The sequence below is a fragment of the Stegostoma tigrinum genome, chromosome 27 (assembly GCF_030684315.1).
Source record: "Stegostoma tigrinum isolate sSteTig4 chromosome 27, sSteTig4.hap1, whole genome shotgun sequence".
Classification (NCBI taxonomy): Eukaryota; Metazoa; Chordata; class Chondrichthyes; order Orectolobiformes; family Stegostomatidae; genus Stegostoma; species Stegostoma tigrinum.
In genome coordinates, this window is record NC_081380.1 from 24,612,576 (window position 1) to 24,633,610 (window position 21,035).

The window sequence follows — 21,035 nt, forward strand, 5'->3', positions numbered from 1 at the left end:
CTGTTTTAGATGTTTTGGAATTCCTCCATGCATAACCAGTTAAATCAAATTCATATTATCTAATCACATTGCATAAAAGCAAGTCTCTTTGCAGTGACTTTCATGTTGGAACATTTTAAAATACTCCCCCTGTTCCCCTACACCCCGCCCCCCAAAAACATTGTATTTTGAGTAGTCACTGTTGCAAAGTAGTGAAATGCAGCAGACAATGACCAGATAATCTGATTGATTGAGCTGTTGATTTGAAGGGCAAATATTGGACAGAACAAAGGGGGAGAACTTATCTCTTTTTAAAAAAAGCACTATAGTTTTTATGCATTAGCCTTATTTGGACCTGAGTTTAACGTCTCTGCTGAAATATTGATAAATGCTGGCAGTGGATCATTGAGTTAGTGCTGCCTCTGAAAGGAAAGACCAACCAAGACCAGCCAAGTGGACCAAAATAATTGTTATTGTTCCTGCACCACAAACTGATCCGTTGAGATGTTAATCCTATTAATAGGTTCCCTGCTGCAGTGATTTTTACAATTTTAATCTGATTTTATGGAATACAAGGAAAGCAATATCTGGTTGTCATGTGCATAGTTCTGTAAGTGATTGCACAATATAAAAGATACTCTGGAAGATGTCAGAATATGTCTACTTTGCACTTGAGCTCTGAGGACCAGTGCTAATGTTGCTTTTCAAAAACATACTATAATTTCTGCAGGTTTCAATCCTATGAACCAACTTTATACTTAAACTGTTTTATTGTACTAAGTTACAAGATTATAGCTCAATCTCAATGTTTTTTAATGTTGGTGCTTTTAAACACAAGTACAGGCATCTTTGACACGTTGATTTAAATCAATCTGTTCAGTGACACTTCTGGTGCAGTAGGGACTTGAACTTGGTCCTTTTGACCCAGAGATAGGGCATAATTACTGCGTCACCTGAAGTGCATTTGGGTATATATCATTAGGAGTCCAAGGAATGGGTTGGAAGGAACAAATTAGATCATCCCCTTTGCTGAGAAAGTGCCCATGTGTGGGTGGATGTCTGGCGATTGAGAATCTGGCTCGGTTTTGAATGATATGGGCAAGTGACTTGCTTTGGAAATGCTCGAAGCAGATGTGGCAAATGTAAGATAATAAAACGTGAGGCTGGATGAACACAGCAGGCCCAGCAGCATCTCAGGAGCACTAAAGCTGACGTTTTGGGCCTAGACCCTTCTTCAGAGAGGGGGATGGGGTTAAATGTAAACTTGCCATGTATGTGATCTATTGCTTGATTTACTGTGCTTACGTTTAATAACTGGGAAAGTGTGTGAACAGCTGATTTTGTTTTTGGCACGACTGATCAGAAGTTATTTGTCTTTTTGGTAATACTACCTTTACCTTTTTAAAGATAAAACAATGTTTGTGTGAGATGCCAAACTATAAGCTAGCTGTCATTAGATAATGTCACCAAACGCCCAAAGTTGTTACGGATGCTGAAGGAATTAAAGCATAATCTTGACACTACTGCAAACGGGCCAGGAGAAGACTCATAGGGACGTTACAAGAAAGATTTTCCTTTTTGATTTGAATGCTCTGAGTAGTTTTTTAAAAGCTTTGGAAGCGAGGCTGGTTTAACTCAATGTGGCAGTTTAGATACTGGATGTATTCTTGGGTACATAAGTTTTATTGCGTTTGCAGCTCTGCAGAGTGGGAGAGTCACCATGCAGAATTTCAATTAAATATTGCGTAGAAGTGTGTATTTATTTATAACTCTGCATTTTTTTGTTTTCTTTTGTCTTGAGCAAAATGCACTGACAGAAAGCGAATCTATCTGATTTGATTGAACAAATTATTTTGTTCTAGCTTCAACAGCAGCTGGATCGAGTTCTGAAGGTAAACGATGATTTGCGGCATAAAATAAATGTCGTCCAGACCCAATTGAGAAATGTGTTGGAGAAGAAGGCAGAATTGGAAGTCACAGTACAGGAAAAGGAGAAGGAAATAAATCGACTGCAGTCCAACCTGGCTGAGGTTCAGGCAGAAAGCAGTAATGGCAAAAAGGTATTTTAATCGCTGGTAATAGCTCTCTTCCCTTTTCTAATAAGTCTGAATATTTGTCTGGGTTCAAGTTTCCACTTCTGAGACTGATTTTAAAATAGCTTCCCCAGAATGTCATGTAATAGGTGGGTGGGGAAAATGCTTTAGTCTCCAAATATTGAGAGGGGTGGAGTGGTCAGATGACTACTTCAGACTCACTACTTGCACAATTGAAAAAGCCAAATGTCTTGACACTGGCAGACTGCTTGGTACCAGTGACTTTTAAAGGAAATTGGAACACATCCCTTGATACATAAGGGAGACGTGAAATTCTAATCAGTGGAGGATTTGGATGGGCCAAATGCTTTTCTTGGTTCCTAGTCTGTATGCTTGAAAGATTTTCAGAGAAGTGAATACTCCATCTGAAATACAAAGTTAAACTTGTTCTCTTTTAGGTTAGTTGTAGCTGGATTAGTTGTGCAGACATTGAGCATGTCTATATTCTCTTATTTTTAAAAGATCACGGATGCATCAACAATCAACATGGCCGATAAAATAATCATTGATGTGAATGATCCAGAACGGCCTTACTTCACAAAACAAGAAATGCGACAGATTCTGCATGAGCGCAATGAGCTAAAGGCAAATTTGTTCCTGGTGCAGGAGGAACTAGCTTACTATCAGAGGTCAGTGAATATTGGGTTCTGTGGGGAAAGGCTTGTGGGATCTATGTTTTGGTATAGTATCCCGGGCACATGTGTATTGATTTCCATGCTCTTCCCCAGCAGCTCCTAGCTCACAAAGATGGATTTCAAAATCATTCCATCTATATATTTGGACAGAATACAGTCTAAAGTCCAGCACCCTCATTGGTGTGTAAAGCTTAATGCAGATGCAGTTTTAGCTTTTTCTACTTTGTTGAGATGCAGAACAATTGAAATGAATGTTTTATGTCAGCGACATAGATCTGTTTTGACGTTGCAGAGAGATTCTCAATGATGAGAAGTGTCCGGCAATTTTCATGGAAGCAATCAAGACAGCAATTAAAAAGCAGAGGAAAAAGGTGAAGGCCAAAATGTTGGGAATACAAGAAAACATGTGCAGCAGGTGAGCGCTTTAATTTGGAAAGATCATCAGAAGATACATACATCTGATACTTTGCACCAATTCTGCTCCATTTTGTCATTTCAAAGCCTGATCTTGCTTTTAACACTTGCCTCGCATTTGTGCGAATTTGCTTTCCTCTTGACAGTTGTGATAGTCTTGATCGCCACCCTCTCTCTACCTCCTATCCAGCAATGACGTTTTTCTTCAGTAGCTGCTGTTGGGGTGGTGATGGCTGAAAGTGTCTCTCACTTTGGTTCCCATTTTTCCCAACCAGAAAATGTCCTCTCCCACAGCACCCACTCCATAACCCATTCACAAGAGTCTGTCTAGATGGACCAGCTCTTTAGTAGGAATGGTTATTTTCAGTCTTTCTAAACGAGGCAGCTAGATGGATTTTTTTTTTTTTACTCTCATATTACTTTTAAGAGTAGTTCTTTCCATTTCTTGGGCTGCGTACTGCCACTAAAGTGTGGAAAGCTGAAGCCTGTGTTCCCTCTGGTGACTTGCGACTTTTGTCGTGAGACATTTGCTGCTGACATTCAAACATCGATAGGAATTAGGAGCAGGACTGGGCCATTCAGCCCTCTCCTAGCATTCATCCTCCATGGTCTGTCCCTACATAAACTAACTTGGCACCAAATTTCTTGCCACCTTGCTCTCATTTGCTTTGATCTACAGCTTCTTCAGGACGACAGACCTGGGAGGAATGGTTTAGCACTCGGACCTCACCAAAGGTCTGCCAGCACCATGCTGATTAATGAAAAAGGAGGCACAAGGAATTTTAAAAGACAAGTTTCCGTTCAGAGTTGATGATGATGGTGTTTTACTTGGTCGACACTATGTGCCTCAGCTGCTGAGTTTCTCCGTCATTCAGGAGATGAAGGCATTGGTGACCAGGCCAGCACTTAGTGCTTGTCCTTCATTGCACAGGGCAGTTAAGAGTCAACCACATTGTTCTGGTCTGGGGCTGGAGTCACATATGGGACAGAGCAGGCAATGATGGTAGTTTCCTGATAACTGGCAGCAGATTCATGGCCATCACTACATTCTTAATTCCGGAATTCAAATTTCACCATCTGCCGTGGTATGATTTGAAGCTGGGTCGCAGAACATTACCTGGGTGTCTGGAGTGACGTTCCAGTGATAAGGCTTTCATCTACACTTGAGGTCTTTGTTTGCTCCACACTAAAGAAGTTTGATCTGAATTAATTGATTTTATTAATGGCCCCCAGTTTTGGACTCGCTGCTAGAAGACTACATTTGGAGCTGTTCACGTAGGTGCACCTTTTTTTTTCATGATTTGGCAAAAAGTTGCCATTGTTTATACCTGCAGGAAGAACTAAAATAACACCCCAACTATTCCTCTTTTCATTAACATAAGCTGGAGAGGTGCTCCATCTGGTGCTTGAGCTGAGAATTGGGGAACAAATCAAGTACTGAAAGCTTTAACTCTTGTCTCCCAACTGCTTCGCGTTGTTACAGTTGAGAGTGCGATTTTTTTTGTTTTTGTAATTTTCATATCCTGATAATGATAACAGATTGTCTGTCTGTTATCTTTCATGGCAACTCTAACTTCCACAAATAACTAATTCCAAGATGATGATGTGTGGCAAGTGGAAAATTTCTGGCATTCCATGTGTGCGGCTTTCGGATGTTTTATTTTGCAGAAGTACAAGTGTTTTTGGTGATTTGAGTTTTCCTTGAAGGGGGAAAGGAAAGCAGAAATAGCCTGATGTTTGTCATCACCTGGAGCTCTCTTTTATATTTTATCTGGTTGCTGCCATGAAGTGTGCAGCCCAGCAAAGGGGAGGTGGGGCCTCTGAAGGGTGTGGAAGAAAATGGCTAGGTTTCTGCTTCAATCAAATTTCACTGCTTTGTGGCAGTTTTGGTTTTTTTTTAATCTTATGCTTCAATTTCAGCTCAACTTTAATTGTATTCCTGCAGCTTGGATTCACTCGTGAAACACCACAATTAGACAGTATTTTGGAATGCAGTTTTGAAATCCGTTTTGATTTTAAACCCTTTTTTAAATTCTATATTTGAATAGCAATCTGGTGCTGGTTGATTTAGCCCGTCTCCAATTGTATCAATTGGTGGGAATAAATGTAAGGTTGCCTTCTTTGGTAATGTACCATACAGGCAGATCACGATCTGAATGGTGACAGATTGAGGATAAGAGAATTGCAGCGAGATGTGGCTGGCTTCAGACATAGGTCGCTGAAAGTAAACATACAGGTTCAGCATGCAATGAAGAAGCCAAATGGTAGGTTTGCGTTTGTAGCAAGAGGACTTGAGTACAGGAAAAGGGAGGTCTTGCTGCCATCATACAGAGCCTTGGTGAGATTACACCTGGAGAATTGTGTGTGGCTGTAGTTTTCTTACCTGATGAAGGCTGTCACGGCTATTGAGGGAGTGGAAAGAAGGTTTACCAAACTGATTCCTGGGATGGCGGAACTGACAATTATGGGGAGAGACTGGTTCAGTTAGGAATATATTTACTGGAGTCTAGAAGCGTGAGAGGGCTATCTCTTAGAAAACTACAAAAATTCGGATCGGATTAGATGCCGGTAGATGCAGAAAGGATGTTCCTGGTGACTGGAGAGTCCAGAACCAGAATTCGGAACAAACAACAAAGAAGATTACAGTAGAGGAGCAGGCCCTTTGGCCTTCCAAGCCTGCACCAACATGTTGCCCATCACAATAAAAACCCTCTATCCTTCCGGGGACCATATCCCTCTATTCCCATTCTTCTAACGTATTTGTCAAGATGCCTTTAAAAGTCACTATAGTATCTGCTTTCACTACCTCCCCCGGCAGCGAGTTCCAGGCACCCACCACCCTCTCTTTTTTCTTTTTAAAAAAAAACCCTGCCTCGTACATCGCCTTTAAACCTTGCCCCTGGTAACTGACTCTTCCACCCTGGGGAAAAAGCTGCTGCCTGTCCACTCAGTCCATGCCCTTCATAATCTTGTTGATCTCTATCAGGTCGCCCCTCAGCCTCCATCCTTCCAGTGAGAATGACCCAAGTGTCTCCAACCTCTCCTCCTAGCTAATGCCCTCCGTTCCGGGCAACATCCTAGTAAATCTTTTCTGTACCCTAGTCTGAGGTTAAGGGGGGGGTCGGCCTTTTAGGACTGAGATGATGAGGAATTTCTTCAGAGAATGATGAGCCTGTGGAATTCTCTGACAAAAAGTGCCCAAAATACTTGAAGATTCTCAGAAAAGGTGCTGATATAGTTCTTCAGGACTAACTAAAGCAAAGGATACGGGATGAAATTGGGGAAAGGGTATACGTTTGGATGATGAACCGTGATCATATTGAATTTCAGAATTGGTTTGATGGGCCAAATGGCCTACTCCCTGTTGCTGTATTCTATGCCTATCTGTGAGCAGCCTGATTTTAACACTGAAATGAAAGTAATTATTTCCTGGTTACACTGTACAGTTAGACAAGAGATTTGAAGTTTTTAAAAACCGTGCTCGTTGATGTACTTGCATCAAACCATTCTTGCTTCTGAAACATGGGATAGAAATTTATGATTTGTGTATGCTATATGGGCATTGCTAGCAATGCCCGTATTCACTGTCCATCTGTTAACTGCCATTGAGAAAGTGGCAGTGAGTTGCCTCCTTAGCACTGTCCTGCAGCAGTTTGTTAGGACAGGAATAGCAGGATTTTGGCCCAATGACAATGAAGGAGTGACTGTAGCACAGTTGTTTTGAGCAGTGAATGACTAGGAGGGAACCAGCAGCTCTGTGTTCCCATGCACCTTTCTTTTAGGTACAGGAGGTCACTGGTATGAAAGATTTCTGGTGAAGAAGACTTGGTGAGTTGCTTCAATGGATCTTGTAGATGTTTCACACTGTGTCCAATATGCAGTGGTATCTGAGGGACAGAATGTTTTAAGGTGGTGGATGGATTCATTCAGTCAATTTGGGGACAGGTGTGTGGTCAAGCTTTTTGTGAACCTCTGGTGTTACACTCTTTAAAATTATTGCAAAAGACCTAATAGGCACTTAAAATCCCTCTATCTTCTGCACTCGTTTAGATGATTTCGGAAGAATTGTGCTTTTGGGGAAGTGGCTGAGGGTAATACAAATTAATGGAAACTGTACAATTATCAACCATTCAGTGCAGGATCTACACTCAACTTTGAGGTTGTGTTGTCAATTTCTACATAGGCTGTAATTAAAAGTTGATTACTGGAATATATTTATAGTTTTCAGACTGAGGAATTCAGGCTACAACAGCAGTTTCTGATTTGCAGTTCACATTTTTTTAATCAAAAAAAAACTCCTTTCTTTCTAAACAGTGACGAAGATGACAAAGAAGCTCTTGCCCTTCCCTGCTTTTCAGCCGATGAAGTGGATGCCAAGCCACCAGAGTCAAAAATCAAATCCATGTGAGTTTTCAAACCATTCAGTCTCTTGGATAAATTTGGTTATTGTCTCTGTTCAGGATTTTCTAATTTTCTTCATACTTGTCTTGGCTGACTCTGTTTATGAGAACGTTTGGGTGTCAAAAACTGAGGAGCGTTTTTATGGCTACAGTTCCTTATTCATACTGAATGTACTCACTCAGTCACTGAGCATTCCAGTAAACCCAGGGCTGTCCTCTCCCAACTGAGATTCTGTAGAAGCTGTTTGGAATATTGAGAAACAGATGTGAATGAGTATTCCCCTTTTTTAAAAAAAAGGTGAGACCCTATATAATGGAGCATCACAGAAATATATATGTTCTACATTTTCCAAATCTGGCTGGATGCTTTAAAGAGTCACTAGGATGCTGTGTAATATGAGGAAACTCATTCAAAAGAAATTCTTTGAAAATTTGTGTCCTGTTAGAACAGAGGAGATTTGATGACAGTGGTGTTTTCAAGTTATACAGAGAAAGAGCACAGCAGTTTTAAATAGACACTCCAGTGACTTGAAGGGTGTGGAACATGGGAGCAGCAGTAGAAAAGTTACAACATTGGATGTTCAATCAGAACAAGAGATTCCTTTTTGACATAGATTGTCATGTGGATGACCAGAGTCCGTGTTTGAAACTTTCAGTTGGGCATTTCAAGGGAGTGAAGAAAGATATGGGAAGGGAGTAGGCACGTAGGTAGATTTGTGCTTTGAATGCTAGACTGGACTAGTTTGAACAACTTGATTCTGTGCAGTTTCTAATACATAGTATAAAAATTATTGCAAAAGCAGTGGACCTAATAGGCACTTAAAATCTGTCTATCTTTTGCACTCATTTAGATGATTTCAGAAGAATTGTGCTTTTGGGGAACTGGCTGAGAGGGTGATACAAATGAATGGAAACTGTTCAATTATCAACCATTCAGTGCAGGATCTGCAGCTACTGGTAGTAGCTTGGTGTTATGACCTAGAAACACATTGGCCTGATACTTGAGTGCCCATAACACTTCAAACTTCATTCCCATGCATGGAACAGTGGGTGGTGAGTGAAGCAACTTCATGCTGATTCTAATTCACAATCCATGGATTCATGGAGGGGCATTGCTAATGAGACAGGGGCCAGGTGAGATCGGGATCAAGGGGACGGGCTCAAGAAGTGGTTTATGGGTAAGAAAATCTCCTTTCCTTTCCTGTGGGTAATCTGAATTTTGATTCCCGAGGGTGTCCAACATGCAGCAGCTACGTCATAGTAAACTGATGTTGCAACAGGGACATCCAGCAGCCACTGGGCTTTGTGTAGATGCTGGAGCAACCCCTGTTTCAGATATGTATAAAGGGCACCAATTGTTTGTTTCTGCCCAGTATTCCCAGTAGGAATACACCTGTGTTTCCTGTAAGCCATTGTTGGGAGGCTCTGTGGAAACGTGGGCACTTGGGCATCTGTTTCCAGGAAAAAGTTCACCCTCCTCTGCAAGATCTCTTAAGTGTTGTAGTAATGTGTTGATAGAGGTTGTAGACATTGCTTGACTTCACATTGAATGAGCAGTTGCAGATAAACAGGAGTGAGCAGTTTTGGACTGTCATTTGATTTATTGTCTATCCAGCACTGAAAGTTTGCTCACATGCACGTTACTTACAAAACCTGCAAAAAAAAGTCTTCAGTAGGAAACCCTAGGCATGATACTTGCCATCCCCTGTCTCTTCTGTGGATCGTATCTTAAAGCACTGCTTTTGGAGTATTGAGATCTGTGTTTTGACTCTTGACTAGAGTTAAAAACAAAAACACAGGAAACCATTCTAAGTACGAGTTCATGGACCAGATGTTTAAACCAGATTTGTTCACTTGAGTCACCTTGGTTGGAGATCAAATAGTCAGATTTGGTTGATTTCTACTGCAGCCTGTGTGTGATTTTTAAAAGGTGGATCTTAACCCAGCCCTGATCTGCTTTGCCACTTGTACTTTTCACTTTGAGTGCAGAATCCAGCCTTGATACAGTGACAATTCTGCAGTGATTTCACCCCCGCCCCACCACTTCTGTTAAAGCTAGCCTGATTTTCCTGCGAGCGATCATAAAGGAAGTTGCTGCATTTTTTAAAAATAAATTCCTCTTTTGATTTTGATTTCTGAAGAGCAAGGTGATCTAAAGTTTCCACTGAGATAATAGGAACTGCAGATCCTGGAGAATCTGAGATAACAAGGTGTAGAGCTGGCTGAACACAGCAGGCCAAGCAGCATCTTAGCAGGAAAACTGACGTTTCGGGTGAAGGGTCTAGGCCCAAAACATCAGCTTTCTTGATCCTAAGATGCTGCTTGGCCTGCTGTGTTCAGCCAGCTCTACACCTTGTTATCTCAAAGTTTTCCACTGCACGGATTTGAGCGCACAGTTGAGACTGAAACCTGAATGCTTTGTGATGCTGCCGCCTTGGTGAAGTGTGAAAGGAGTATCTGTATTCTTGTTAGCTTATTAAGGGTTCCATTGCACTATTTGAAGAGAAATCACTCTTTTTGGCTATATCAGGTTGCTGTTTTGTGGGATCTTGCTCTGTGCAATTTGGTGCTGTTTCCTGATGTGACAACAGTGGTTACATTTTTGAGTATACTTCATTCACTAAAGTGATTTGGGGATTTTTTTATTTTTTGGTGAGATGTAATAGCAAAAGTTAGTTCTATCAGATTATCTGTCTCTAATACACCACCTGTTTAATCCAAATTTAATTCTCTGTACAATATTGTTAAGCTGAATAGCATGTAGAACATCTAGGCTTTATGACTTGAATATATTCATAAACCTTGTTTGAAGATGTCCTCTGTGCTTGCGTTTCGGCATTTGGTAAAGGTGACTTTGGCAAGTGGACGTGTACAAACAGCCTGACACTGATGGCCCTATGTTTTTTAATGTTCCCCACTCATTGCCCTTGCTAGCATGTCTCTGCTTGATGCACCGTAAGGCAATACCATTATTATGTTGGCAATTGTTTGGCATAATCTTAAAACAGGGAATTGGGAAAAACTTGCTACCGCTGTCCCATCCATTAGTGGTTTTAAAAAAAGTAGAAACATATAAAGAGCGGCAGTAGGCCGTTCAGCCCTTCTAGCCTTTTTTTTGCCATTCAGCATGATCATGCCTGATCATCCAACTCCATAGCCCATTCCTGCTTTTCCCCTATATCCTTTTTGATGCTTTAGCCGTAAGTGCTAAATCTTGAGCATACCATGTTATGACCTCGACCTACTTTCTTTGGTAGCAAATTCCCTGGGCTCACCACACTGGGTGAAGAAATTTCTCAAGTTGTCCTTAATGGTTTATTCCATTTCCTGTCATCCCTCTCCTGCATCGACCTGTTAGAATTTTGGAGGTCTGAGATCCATACTTCCCTGTCCCCACCCACACTTCCTAAACTGCAGTGTGTATTATCCTAACTGATTCAACCTCTCCCTATTCATCAGTGCACCCAGGAATCAGTCTGGTAAACCTTCGCTGCACTCATGAAGCATGAACTTCCTTCGTCAGAGTCCAAAACTGCACACAATGTTCCAGGTGTGGTCTTAACAGGGCCCTGCATTACTGCAGCAAGACATCCCTGCTCCTGTACTCCAATCCTGTTGCTGTGAAGTCCAATATATGGTTTGGCTTCTTGACTGCCTACTGTGCCCCCATGCTTCAGACACATTCTCCTCTCTCAATTTATAACCACTGAGATAACCCACCTCTGTCTTTGCTCCCAAACTTGATAATATTGTATCTGCCATACATTTGCCCATTTGATGTGGGGGTGGGAGGAGGGGGGAGGTGTAGAAAACAAAAGAACAGTTTTTCTTTACTTTTTTTTTCTGTTGGCCAATTAGCTTTTTTAACATCTCCTCCATTCATTACCTTCAATCTTGTGCACATTCATCTTACGTTAATCTCTTACATGGACTTTGCCAAAAACCTTCTGCAAGTCCAAATAAACCATATCCACTCAGTTCCCCTCTTCGATTCGACAGTTACAGTCCTGAAGAATTCCAGTAGATTTGTTGTGCATGATTTCCGTCTTTGTAAATCCATGTTGACTGATCCTCCCTACTGTCTTCAAAGTGCTCACTGATTTAAGCCTTTTTAAAATGCCTTGTAGTGTTTTTGCCCCCACCAATGTAAAGCTGTCCTTTGTATAATTACTTGTTTTTTCTCTATACAGTCAATCATGGAAGATGACTACCAACGCATCCACCATTTCTAGGACTGCTTACTTTTAAAGTAATTTTGGGATGTAGGTTATCAGGTCCTGTGGATTCGTCTGCCTTCAAGCCCATCAATTTCCCCAATACCATTTCCAAACTAATACTGATTTCTTTCAGTCCCTCCCTGACTCTAAATATACAATCCCACTAATTTCAATTTTTTTGACCCCCCCTGGTGTTTCTCAGCTCTACCTGTACAGATTTTGTATCATTGCAGCTGATATCCTTCTACGTTATTGTATTAAATTCCCCTTTTAACCAGCAGTGCAACTCCACCGCCCTTTTTTTTTTTGTCCCCCTTTCTGTCCTTTTTCTAAACATTCTGAATAACTCTGGGTGTTCTGTACCCATCCATACTCACCCTGCAATTGTGTCTCTGTAATCCAAACGTCTATCATATTGTTTTCATCTATTTGCATGATATTAGTTCATCTACTTTATTGCAAATGCTCCACATACCAAGGCTGGCCTTATTTGAACATTACTTGTCCCATTCTTGTTATTTTTCATTGTGGCCCTGTTTGATCCTGGCCCTTGATTTCTCTGATCACTTCTCATATTCCCTTTTCTGTCTTTTGTTCTTGTCTTTGATTTTTTGGTTCCCCCTGCTTCTGACTCCTCCTTGCATAGGTTCCCACTGCCCTAAGATTTTAGTTTAAAACTTCCCAAACTGCTTTAGCAACTCCACCTCTCCCACCCTACCCTGTTTGTTGGTCCAGGACACCATTCCTTGTCCGACCCAGGTGCAACTTGCCTTTCCAGAAGCAGAACCAATGTCACGGGAATCTGAAATCCTGCCCCCTTGCACCATCTCTTCAGCCATGTGTTCCTCTGATTTATATCCTGGTATTTCGACTCTGACCAACACACAGTTCTGGCAGTAATTCTAAGATCACTATTCCTTTTGAGGTCCTAGTTCTTAACTTACTTCCTAACATCCTTATTCCACTTTTAGGACTTCATCCCTTCTAAAAATGTTTTTGTTAATATAAATTGAACCATGACCACTGGCTATTTAACTGCACTGGGGTCTTTAGTTTTCCTCTCTGTATCCATGGCTGTGGTCACAGGTATATCTTGGGTCCGTTTCAATCTGTCATTCAGAATCTAGTTCCTACACACTGACTAAGATTTAGTTCTGGAATGCTTCTCTGATTTGTTTTATTCTCTTCAACCAATATCTTCCCTAGCCCAAGCAGCATCTACCTTATTCACTGGGCTTAAAGCCCCTGGTTAGATTACTGAAGAATCTAACTAAACTGCAGAATTGGGCTGAAAGATGGCAAATGGAGTTCAATGCGGATAAATGTGAGGTGATTCACTTTGGGAAGAATAATAGGAAGGCAGAATACTGGGTCAATGGAAAGATTCTTGGTAGTGTGGATGTGCAGGGGGATCTTGGTGTCCATGTACATAGATCCCTGAAAGTTGCCACCCAGGTTGATAGTGCTGTTAAGAAGGCATATTGTGTGTTAGGTTTTATTTGTAGAGGGATTGAGTTCCGGACCCGTGATGTCATGCTGCAACTGTACAAAACACTAGTGAGGCCTTACTTGGAATATCGTGTGCAGTTCTGGTTGCCCCATTACAGGAAGGATGTTGAAGCATTGGAAAAGGTGCAGAGGAGATTTACCAGGATGTTGCCTTGTCTGGAGCACAGGCCCTATGAAGAAAGGCTGAAGGACTTGGGTCTGTTCTCATTGGAGAGAAGAAGGCTAAGAGGGGATTGAATAGAAACATACGAGATGATCAGAGGATTAGATAGGGTGGACAGTGAGAGTCTTTTTCCGAGGATGATGACTTCAGCTTGTACAAAGGGGCATAGCTACAAATTGAGGGGTGATAGATTTTAAGACAGATGTCAGAGGCAGGTTCTTTACTCAGTGGTAAGGGCGTGGAATGCCCAGCCTGCCAATATAGTTAACTCAACCACATTAGGGGCATTTAAACAATCCTTGGATAAGCATATGGATGATGATGGGATAGTGTAGGGGGATGAGCTTAGATTAGTTCACAGGTTGGCGCAACATCGAGGGCCGAAGGGCCTGTTCTGCACTATATTGTTCTATTTGCCCCCCTCCCAGGATGGTCTACTCTGAGACATTCCTGACTGAGGGGAGACAAAATACTATAACTGGAGTCTCACTTGCGTCCACAGAAATGTCTGTCTATTTCCTTTTATCATTGAACCAAAATATCCCCAAGCTGCCAGCTGCAGATGCATCTATCCATGACTCTCGGAGACCATTGTACAGTCTGGCAATTGGGTCCTGCCTTCACATTGAGAATTCTCTTCACAGTGTTGTGTGGCACTCTGTGCTAAATGGGACAGACTCTGAACAGATATCGCAACTCAGGACTGGGCATCTGAGATGCTGTGGGACATCAGAATTGTAGTGTAGTACAATGTGCAGCCTGTTTGCCTCGCATATCTCTTACTCAGCAATTACTGTCAAGCCAGGGGATCAACCCTGGTTCAATGGAAAGTACAGGAGGGCACGTCAGAAGCAGCACCAGGCAAACTTTCCTGCTCCTCTGCTGCCTGACCTGCTGTGTTCATCCAGCTCCCCACCTTCTTACCTGAAAATAAGGTGTCAATCCGGTTAAGCTAACAAAACTTGTGCCAAACAGCATAAGCAACAAGTGATAAATCAAGTCTAAGCTCTGCATTCCTGCCACATCCAGTTATGATTGGTGTCAGACAATTATTCCACAAGTATCCCCTTTCTCCAGGATGGAAGAGCCCAACACATCCATACAAAAGATGACTGAGGCTTTCCCAGCAATCTTTAGCCAGAAGTGCCAAGTGGATGATCCATCTTGGCCGCCTCCAGTATTCCCAGCATCACAGGTGCCAGTCTTCAGCCAATGCAGTTCATTTCACATGATATCAAGAAATAGTTGGAGGCATTGGATACTGAAAAGGCTATGGTCCTGTCAACATTCTGGTAATAGTACTGAAGATTTGTGCTCCAGAACTTGCCACTCCCTTAGCCAAACTCTCTTCCCATTCAGTTACAACACAGGCATCTACCTGACAATGTGGAAAATTGCCCAGGCATATCTTGTACACAACAGAAGGACAAATCCAACCCGATCAGTCGTCATAGAACAGTACAGCACGGTACAGGCCCTTTGGCCCACTGTGTTGTGCCAAACTTTTACCCTAATCCTAAATTCTGTCTAACCTCCACCCCTACCTTATACTATTACCCATATGCCTATTTAATAGCTGCTTAAATGCCCATGATGACTTCTCAGTCTACTCTTGAGCATCAGTTAAGTGATGGTAAATGTCAACAAAAGTACTGAGGAGGTGCTGCTTGATAGCAATGATCTGCTCAATGTCGTCCAGTTCCCATTCTGCCAGGGCCACTTACCCCCTGATCTCAATATAGCGTTGTTTCAAATATGGGGAAAAAAGATCTGAATCCCTGAAGAGAGCGAGCCCTTGACATCAAGGCCACATTTGCCTGTGATATGAAGGAACCCTAGCAAAACTGGAATCAAACATTCCACTGGCTAGAGTCCTTTCTGGTGCGTAGGAAGACAGATGTGGCTATTGGAGGTAAGTCAGTCATCTCAGGGCAGTGTCCTAGGCCCAACCACCTTCAGTTGCTTTGTTATTTACCTTCCCTCCATCATAAAGTCAAAAGTGGGATGTTCCCTGATGATTGCGGTGTTCAGCACCATTCACCTGAAGCAGTCCATGGTGAAATGCAACAAGATCTTTGACAATTTCCAAGCTTGGCTAATAAGGGGCAAGTAACATTTGCACCACACAAATGCCAGGCAATCTGTCCACTGCCCCTTGACACTCAGAATTCCCTGCTAACAACATCTGGGCGGTTACTATTGACCACAAACTCAACTGGACTTGCCACACAAACACTGGCTGCTTGAATTGTTGAGAGGCTAGGAAGGCTACAGTAAGTTACTCACTACCTGACTCTCAAGCCTGTCCACCATCAAGGCAGAAGCCAGGAGTGTGAGGGAATACTCCTCACTTGCCTGAATGGGTGCAGCTCCAACAACACTCCAGCTTGAAACCATCCAGGACAAAGCAGCCTACTTGATTGGAACCACATCCACTTCATCCACCACTGACTTAACAGTAGCAGTGTGTACTATCTATAAGATAAACAACAGAAATTTGCCAAGGCTCCTTAGCCAGCACCTTCTAAACCCTCCACCACTTCCACCTAGAAGGACAAGGTCAGCAGATACATGGGAACACCATCACTTGCAAGTTCCCCTCCAAGCCCCTCACCATCCTGATTTGAAAATCTATTACTATTCCTTCACTGTCACTCCTCCCCTAACAGCACTGTGTGATTCTACCTACAGCACATGGACTGCAGTGGTTCAGGAAGGCAGATCACCATGACCTTCTCAAGGGTCTCTAGCTTTGGGCAATAAATGCTTGCCAGCCAGTAATGCTTATGTGAATTTAAAAAAAAACTTTTGCATTTTCACTCCTTGCTGTGCTGCAGAGCCAACTATGTTGCAATTAATCTGGATGTTACTGCTTTCCCCCGAGAGGCCATTCCCTTCTAATGCATGCAGAGTGGTATATTGGTTTTGCATGAGGATATGACACTGCCTGCTTAGTCCTTGCTCTGCCAGGTGGTCTCCTTTTTTTTCTCCCCCTCCCGACCACCTCTCTATATGTGCTATCCACAATATTCTCCAACTTGTGGATGCACCACAGTCTCCCAGCCACTGCTCCAGCTCTGAAACTCAGACTTCCAAGAGCTGCAGCTGGAGACACATGTTGGCCCTGGCGACTGGAAATATTATCAGCTTGCCACATATGACAAGACGAGCACACCGTGGCTTTGAGCTCTCCTGCCGTGACTTACCCTTTTTTTAAGGAGATGCTTCACGTTGAATAATATCAATTTCCCTTGAATCATTATCCACTGTCATTCCTCTAGAATACAGACCTTACAAATTTAGAAATACAGGAAAAATCAAAAACCAACTCTTCCCCTCAACCAAATTCCTCCTGTGCTCTGTATTTCCTGAAATGCACACTCTGGCTCTGTCTTGCTCAGGATGTTTCTCTCCCAATTGCTCATGGGCAATTTAGTGATTATTGAAACTTATTAAACATGAAATGTAAAGTAAAAAATTGTACAATGTCACATCATCCCAGGGATAAGATTAGTACTTTGTTTTCATGTGTTTTTTTTTCGTAGATTGAGGCATAAGGGTAGATTCTGCAAATTTAGTGCTTCCAGTGCAGGAAGGAAGGAAGATGATCCTGGGAATTGTCACTCAGGTCATCAAATTTAGCATGATTAATTTTTTTTCTTTATCCTTCCATCGATTCATTATGATGGGTAGGGAATCCAGTACACTACCCTGACCCGCATGTTTGTAGTGCTTCAGTGTACAAATGATCTTGCACTGGAAGGTGTAACCTGTAGGTCTTTTGCAACAGGCCTGTAGAACTTAAGATTTGTATTTGGAGTGTTCAAAATTTCACTCCATTCTGAACTGGCAGCCTCTTAGCTTGGTCTGTGGGTAGGTGAGGAGCGTAACTCTTCAAAGATTTAGAAGTGTCATGCTTGATAAAGGGCTTGAACTCTGGACCCTGAAGTTAAATCTGATGCTTTACTGATTTGGCCTATCTAGGCTCTGCCTTGGCTAATGAGAGAGGAATCAGGAAAGACTGCATGATTATATCCATGGCCAGGAATGACCTTGGTAGCTTTGGACCTGTGTTTTCATTTACAATCCATTTTGGAAGTGTAATCCAGAAGGCTAAGATGTTTAAAAACAAAACAGTTTAATGCAATAGCCTCTAAGATAACACTTAAGAGTGTACCATTACAAATAAGGGGAGGAATCTCTGAGATTTTAGGTTATATTTTGCAACTATTCACTTTATTTCATTGCCAGACACACATACTGGATTCAATCATCTTTAATGTGTCCTTCATGAATAATTATTTATTTTAGCACAATAACATGAAGTGTGTTTTAACTGATTTGAAAACCATTGTTGCTAGTGCATAATGTGTCTGCATTTATTTTCCAGAAATCCATCTGCAGAATTTAGAACTACTTTGCAAAGTATTGTCTCCCAAGAAATCCAGATCTGGATTTTGGAACTGCTTTGCAAAGTACTTTCCACCAGGTAAATGTGAGACTTGCTTTCTACAGATTAGCATAGAGAAATAAAGTTTAGAAGTTTGTGTAGAACATAAAGATGTGCAGATTTTGACAAATTACTGTTGCTGCTGCCTGTGAAACCACCTAGAACCAGAGGACAGGACTGTGGGTAATGAGCAATAAGAGGTGCTTCTTGAGTGGCACCATCAGCACTGTCAAAACCAACCTCCTATGATGCCACTATTATGCTATTTAAATACTTTTATCTCTCAAACCTGACATTCATGTATTAGTTTTATTCCTGTAACTAATTTGGATCCAGGTGACAAGCCTCCCTTTCAGATCTGGAAGTATTTCTCTTAAGGGGAAAAATAAATAATTGTTTTAATTGCATGACTTTATCAGTTCTGCTGATTTTATTTTTTTGGTAACCCCATGCTGTTTGGAATTAATAAAAGCACTAGTTCTTTGGTACAGTAGACTGTCATTGGCATCAATCATTTTTGTAAATCCATATTACATGACCATTGAGTACCTGGCAGAAAGACCTCAAATCAGTTTCTGCTTTACTGCTGTTAGCTGCAACTCCAAAGGGAATGACTTTTTTGATCATTCCAGATCCATTCACATGCTGTGTGAACGTTTGCCTTGTCATTTGACCCCATCTCTCTTGATTTAGGGAGCTCCTTTGCCTGATCAATAGTACCCTTTTTTTGGCTGTTGGTTGATTGATTGGGATGTCATCCATTCAGAAGGCTTAGGCCTCCAAATCAATCACAAAGAAATATCTAGTAGTTCAATATCAAGAACTGTCTTGTATCTAATTAAGCTGGTTGATCGATGCTTTGCTTTGTTTTATTATGGAAATTCTTAGGATCATATGAATAAAAACTGAGTTTCTCGGTCAATTTCAACCATTTTAATTTCATTAATCATTTAATTCTCCTGAGCTGATTAAATGGGAAAGCTGTTGGGAAAATGGGTGGCTCAAGCTTCACACACAAAACAAACCCACATTTAATTATCACTTATAATTCCATCTGACCTTCTGGTTAGTTCTCTTAATTTTTAAAAAAAAATTTTTATGCTGAGAGTTCCTTGCCACTCCAGAAGGAATTGTCTTTTTTGGTTGACAACTATGCAGATGCTCACTGCACAATTGACTTTTGAGTAGTCCCTTTTTTTTTCGACGTCATGATCATACTACATTCAGACGGTGATTAAAGTTTTTTACATGCACTCTGGTTGTGATGCAGCGTGATATTTGTACTGTTTTGGTGATCAAATTGAGCAGTGCAAAAAGGTGCTCAGCATTCCTGGCTTTGGCTTGCCTTTGAGCCTTGCTGTGAAAGTATAAGTTGAGGTTTTTTTCTTAAGGTTGATATGATAGACTATGAACTTTGATACAGGTTGCAAGCCTTTGGTTTCTTTCCAACCCTGCAACCCCCGGCTATCCAAAAAAAAACACCAAGGCTGTCTGACCAAATAGAACAAGTATAGAGTTTTACAGGCTTGGTTCCCCCCCGCCCCACCTTTTTCCTTTTTAAAAAATTTTCATTATTCCATTCCTGTTTTGTATATACCAGGTTGACCTGCAAACAGCAAAGAAGTACACAAAGCAATAACAGTGGTGTATTATTATCATCTTTTAGATGAATTGATTTTTATAAGCTTTGCTTTGCACATATATTTCAGAAATAAGATACAATATCTTTATCTGCCCATTGTTGCAAAGCTACCTTACCCTGACTCCTTCCTACACCATGGTGCTGTGCAACCACGTTACTGCTTGGTGTACCTACCAGTGTGGCAGGAGTGACATCTTTACTGAGATCACTTTCCCAAAGTGTTGGAAGGTGTCGTCAACTATGATTTGTCATGCAGCACTTGCAAAGCAATTACCTGTTCACTGCTCAGTTTGGGTCTTGCCAGATCTGTCTCACTCCTGATCTCATTGTATCATTGGTCCAAATGTGGATAAAAGAGCTGAACTCCAGGGGTGAGGTGAGTCACTGCCCTTGACGTCAAGTCCAGCATTTGACCAAGTGTGACATTAAGGAACCCTGGCAAAACTGGAGTCAGTGTGAATGGATTAGGGTTGGGGGAAGGAGGAGAATGGGAGAGAGAAACTCTTGCTGTTGGACTCATTCCTGGCACACGAGACTGATATTGGCCAATCATCTTCATCTCCGTGCAGTACTGTAGGAACTCTACATGTGGGTATCTTTAGTACCAACCAGCATCAGCTGCTTCATCGATGACTTTACTTTTATCGTAAAGCCAGAGTTGGGGATGTTCACTGATGGTATATATCTGATACCAAAGCAATCTATGTCCATATGCAGCAAAACATGACATCCAGTCTTCGCCTGGCACTTGTGGTGTTAATGTTACTTGCCACTTGTCAACCAATGACCATCTCCAACAAGAGAATCTTATGACTATATGGCTGGTCCAATTCAAATACTGTGGTTCTAAGAAGATCAAAAGATGAGAATTCTGTGGCAAATAACTCATAACATGTCGTCTTAATGCATGATGCTGTCAACAAGGCACAAATTGGGAAGGTGGAGGTATATTTTTCACTTGCCTGTATGGGTGCAACTCCAGCAATACTCAAGAATCTGGGACAAAACAGTCTGCTTGATTGGAATCCTGTCCATGATCTTCACCATTCACTCACTTCACTGCTCAATAGCAGCAGTGTGTACTATCTAAGATTAACTGTGGTAATTCAGCAATGCTGCTTTTGACACAGCCTTCCAAACCTATATCTTCTACCAGCTGGTAAGCTAAGGGGAGCAGATGCAGTGGTTTTCTTAAAATGTGATGGTCAGTCTTGTGTGACCTCATGCTGTAGAAAATTGCATTATAGAAAGCCACCTTAGATCATGTTTATAAGCGGAGAGTTTGCGTGATCCAAACAATGTTCACTATTCATCAAATGCATTACAGCCAATTTGCATTAATGAAACACATGTTATAACAGAACTACCTGTACCACCACCTTCTCCAAGGCAATTATGAACAGGGCATAAATGCTAGCCAAATCAGTGAAACTCAACCTGCAAGATTATTTTTCTGTACGTTATTTTTCCCCAATCTGGCATTCTGTTGTAGAGAAAGATGAATCCATTCATGTAATGGAATCTGTTCTTTGC

At 41.6% G+C, this 21,035-nt stretch overlaps 1 protein-coding gene across 2 annotated transcripts in view; it reads left to right on the forward strand.

Annotated features, from left to right (window-relative positions):
* Positions 1-21,035, forward strand: part of rilp (Rab interacting lysosomal protein) — a 44,376-nt gene that overhangs the window by 19,387 nt on the left and 3,954 nt on the right. For both annotated transcript variants that reach the window (XM_048557046.2, XM_048557047.2), the window contains exons 4-7: positions 1,842-2,039; positions 2,535-2,701; positions 3,000-3,122; positions 7,436-7,525. In XM_048557046.2, the coding sequence (XP_048413003.1) occupies positions 1,842-2,039; positions 2,535-2,701; positions 3,000-3,122; positions 7,436-7,525 (578 nt within the window). The remainder of the gene's footprint in view (positions 1-1,841; positions 2,040-2,534; positions 2,702-2,999; positions 3,123-7,435; positions 7,526-21,035) is intronic.